The sequence below is a fragment of the Pygoscelis adeliae genome, unplaced genomic scaffold, assembly GCF_000699105.1.
Source record: "Pygoscelis adeliae isolate BGI_AS28 unplaced genomic scaffold, ASM69910v1 Scaffold75, whole genome shotgun sequence".
NCBI classification, from domain to species: Eukaryota; Metazoa; Chordata; class Aves; order Sphenisciformes; family Spheniscidae; genus Pygoscelis; species Pygoscelis adeliae.
The window spans coordinates 5049915-5054514 of record NW_008824772.1 but is presented as its reverse complement, the minus strand read 5'-3'; the positions used below and the strand labels follow the sequence as shown (position 1 = coordinate 5054514).

The window sequence follows — 4600 nt, the reverse complement described above, 5'->3', positions numbered from 1 at the left end:
CCGAGGTTGTGTATCCTGAGTTTGAGCTGATTTCCAACCCAGTGAAAGAGGTGCTGCTTCTGGGAGGTGCATCCCGCCACAATCTGAAAGGTATTCTGGCCTATGTCACTTTTTTTTGTGTGTCTGTCCCTGAATAGGAATGTCCAAGCAGCAGAAAGTTAAAAGATGAGAAAAAGCTGAAATCTTCCACTTCATCGCAGGAGTTGAAGGAGGGAGCGCAGCCTGTGGAAGCTGTACCTGCAGATAGAGTAGAACCTCCTCAGGAGCAGGTGGACCCTATTTTGTTTGGGACGTACCAGGAGAAACTTTACATTGAAGTGAGTCTGACCAAAGCTTGTACCTTTGTTTCTCGTTTTTGTTCTTTGCTTCTAAGCTTACGTTGAAGCTTAGGTGGAGAGGCAAACGCATTTTGTTATGCTCAGAAAACTGACAAACGTATGTCTGTGATTCTGTAGCAAGGTAAGTGTGAAATAGGAAGTAAGATGTCCTCTATTCCAGCCTGGAATCTGTTAACGTAAATCCAGCCATCACATAGCCACATGCGGGATTTCTATCTGGGATGTCTTTAGCATGCTTGCAGACTCTTGAGGGATCAGCAGAATTAATTGTATCTCGGAGAATGTTAAACACACTTCATAGCCAGAAAAGTTATTACTAGAGCTAAGCTCTGTTAGCAGGCAGCCACTTTTATGTGGTTGTGTGCGTGCCCATACGTTAACGCGCTCCTGCGTGAGAAACCATCTCTCCCTCTGTCGGTCTCGTCATCAGGATTTCTTCACGTGTTTTCACTGCAACTATCTTCTGTTAATTTCTGCTGCAGGTTTATGGGCTGCTGGATTCAATGGTGAGCAAAATGATTTCTTTATTTGAGGAACTAAAGAAAAAAGGTGCTCTAAAGTGGGAGAGTGAAGCCCTTTGTAACCAGAAATAAACTTACTTTTAAAAAATAAATAAATAACCATATTTACACAGATCAAGTGGAGATTCTTCTTTCTGAAGTGATGCAGTGATCACAAATACTGGGGTGCCTCTTTTCTGACATGCTCTGATGTGAGACTGTTGCTAGATCATCTGTTACTTCTACAGATGATCGCTTGCCAAGAAGAGACAAGGCAAGAAATACCACAGCCTCAGAAACTGTTAAGACTAGAAAATACTGGCATTTCTGCTAAGGAAGAAGAATTTAAAAGTGCCAGTCAACATGAGATATGTCTTATTCTTTGTTTCTCGATCTTGCTTGGCTAGCAGGCGAGTGAGCGGAGAGTGTCCCTTGTACTCATGAGCCCAAGCACCAGGACAGTAACTCAGAAAAACCCATCCCGTTTTTTATCATATTCTTGACTGCTTGTCCGGTCTCCTCCCGGGACTCGCTGACAGCAGGCTTCTCTGAGGAGTTCGGGACGCCAGTGAAAACGCGCTATCCCAAGGGGTGTGCCACCCTGCCTGGATCTGCACCCATGAGTTTTTCTTGTGCTGCTCTTGCCATCTCTTTCCATCCAGCTCAATGTACCCATGCCCCATTCTGAGCCAGCTCTTACTTGCTTCTTTCCAAGACTAATCACTCCTGAATTAAAACAAGTGAAATTCATGCCGTAAATAGTGTGAGCGTGGTTAGGCCTTGTGTTGGAGCCATCCGTCCTGCCTCTGTCAGCCTGCCTGTGCGCCTGGGCTTATCACCGCCGTCTGTCTGGGTTTCCTTGTGCATCATGGCAGGAAAGGAGTTTTCTGTGGAAGCATCCCAAGTCTGAGCGTCGCGTGGTCTGCAGCTGGGCTTGGGTCGGAGCAAGCTTCCAAGGCAGGGTCTCTCTTGACCTGGCATCAAGGGAGACCTGGCGTATGTCAGTGAAGTGCCATCTTCCTGCTAAAGCAGCTGGACGGCATTCCCCGGAGAGGCTTTGGCCCTGCAGAGAAATGACATCAGTGTGGATTATTAATTTAGGTTCGTGATACCTTTGGGGTTCTTAGGCGGCAGATGCATATCCGTGCTGAGCATTGCTGTTACAAATTCTGTGCATCGCCGTGCAGTTGCACCAGGCGTGTGTGCCTCGGGCACGAGCTCTTCTACGTTGGCAGCCACACTGACGCGTAGCGTAACTGTTCCTTCTGCAGAACTGTTTTCTTTTGCTTTCTCATTTTAACTCATGTGCTGTCTCTGGGGAGAGGAATATATTCTTCCCATTGGCTCCCAGCATTACCATGGCAAAATGCAGCTTTTTTTTTTTTTTTTTTTTTTTTTGCTGTCCAGGTGAGGCCCTTCGTGTTTCGAGATCCCTTCTCTTAGCACGGTGAGGGGAAGCACTTCGGCTTCTGTGCAAGCCCGAAGTCTCTCCTGGCTTAGCGGGCACGAACCCACAAAGGGAATGTCTCTGCTCAGCATTACTGTAGTGAGAATTTCAGCAACATTTTGAGAATTGGGAGGAAAAAGGCCTGAAGTTGGGGTGTGTCTCACAGGCTCTGACAATAGCTCCTGCCTCCCTGGAGATGATTATCAGCTTGTGAATCTGCCCAACTCAAACAGCTCGAGCCATCTGTTTCTAGACGAGAGGGAGTCTGCACATTAGAGAGGCAACGTGATTGTCTCAAAGGCAGGAATACTTTTATCTGGTAGCCTCACCTTACGAGATGGCAAAGCCCATTCACAAGATCCGTGCCTCCAGTCCAGCCTATAGAAACCAGGCTCCACGTATAGCTCTGCTCACAGGAAAACTTGTTAATATGAAGACAGGTCGATGGGAGTTTCACGTCAGTCACGTCCTATGGAAGCATGTCCTAGGCTGGTCTCCCCTTCCACGGGAGGAGCCTGGTGGCACAGGGTGGGTGGCGTAAGAACTTCTGCAAAGGAGAACAAACCTGAATGCTGTGAATAGTCTTAATTTTTTGTCATAAATCTCGCCAGTGCCTCTCGCAGCCTTGGACAAGAGTGTCCTCAAGGGACGAGGTACACGCGGCGCACAGGAAGGGATGTGCTGGGCCAACAAGAGCGATACTCTGCCGTCTGGCTGCTGCAGCTTTCTCCGAGCCAGCGGCCTTTCTTCACCCCCCCCCCCCACCTCCAGTCTTTAAGTTACATGACTGGAACTGCAGTGGAACTAGAGCTGGCTTCCACGGAACGCCTTTAGAAACACGTGCCCCTCGTTCACAGGCCTGGTGTGAGATGTGGGTTCTGTCGTTAGAGCAGAGACCCTCAGGGCTGGTCAGCCCTGCGCTCCGAAGGACACGTGGATGCTCCAGTCCCTATAATGCCAAGTCCTAGCAGCCAAACAAGGAGCGTATTCCTTCTCCTCTCCCAAATGTGGGCATTATTTGTATTAGTGTTAATAATTTGTGTTGTGTTTGCTAAATAACCGAGGTGAGCGACCTTCCTGGCCTTGGGAGTTATATACCAAACCCATCACGTGAGTCGGGGCCTGAAGACACCGTAACTGTTAGAGAGGCCGGGAAGGGGGATTCCAGGAAAATGCTGCGAACAGAAGGTGACAGCAGATTTCCAGAGGCTTCTCAATGGCAGAGGGGGTCTGGGTGAGCAGCTGGCTTGTGCCAGGGCTGAGGGAAATCAGCTTTAGAGCCTTGCTGGGCCCCCCTTCCTACGGCGGGGTTGTGGGCCACCTAGCAAAGCAAACCCCGTGTTTGTACAGCTCCGCTGCAGCTCGTAGGGTGTTGTCCCTATGGAGAGGTTCACTTTGCTTATAAAAAAATCGGTGCCTGAAGAGGGGCAAGCTGGCTGCCTCGGCCGTCTGACACAGGTGAACCGGGAGCACTGGGAACAGAGGAAGGAGGAGGCCTGGATCTCAGGCAGCCGTGAAGAATGCCTCCCACCGCCCAAGCTGGGGTGTTCTCCAGGTCGACCTGGAGGACGGTTTGGATGCTGGGGGTGTTCTTCTCACAGGCCGCAGCTGGGAGTGGGACTAGATGCACATTCAGCTTGCACGGCCAGAGCCTGTTGGGAAAGTCAGGCTGATGAGATCTGCAAAGCCCCTGGAGGCATACGGCCTCCCCGTTGCCTTCTCCTCGCGACCCAAGGCAGGACCTGCAGACCTTCAGTGCCAGCGCCTGGGGCAAGAGGAGTCTCAGCTCTGTGCTTCGCACGGCGGGAGGCATGATCCCCCTCCAGAATGTCTCAGCACGCAGGAGATGCTTTCCATTATGGAAAATGCCAGTGATATTAAAAAGATTATATCTATCCATAATACTTGAAGGCCTGTCAGTGATTAAAATGGAAGGCAGAGGCCGGGAGAGAGGGGGTGGCATTGAAACGATCGAGAGACATGACTTATTTTGTCATGTCATCTGATGCCTCCCTCTCTCCCCCTGCCAGGCTCCGGTAGCTGTTCGGAGCAGGGGAAGAATCCGCTCCAAATTTAGATTCTGGCAAAAAAATTTTAACGAACCCAAATTGCAACCGTGGCCTTGGGTACCAGAGAGGGAGCTGCGTTATGGGGAGGGCGGGGAGGGTCGGCAGCCCTCGGAGGCGCTTCCCAGCCCGGGGACGTTGATTTCTGCCTGAAAATAATGGGGAGGGAGGGAGGGAGGGGAAAAAAAAAAATAAAATAAAGCAAAGCAAGCAGCGGCAAGCAGCGGCTGGCTGGCTGCCAGCGAGGGG

The 4600-nt window shown here is 50.4% G+C and overlaps 1 protein-coding gene across 1 annotated transcript in view; it reads left to right on the top strand.

Moving 5' to 3' along the window:
- MYCBPAP (MYCBP associated protein) overlaps positions 1-162 on the top strand; it is a 10071-nt gene extending 9909 nt beyond the window's left edge. Inside the window, exon 17 of the mRNA XM_009323803.1 lies at positions 138-162. Within this exon, the coding sequence (XP_009322078.1) occupies positions 138-162 (25 nt within the window). The remainder of the gene's footprint in view (positions 1-137) is intronic.
- Positions 163-4600: the final 4438 nt, after the last annotated feature.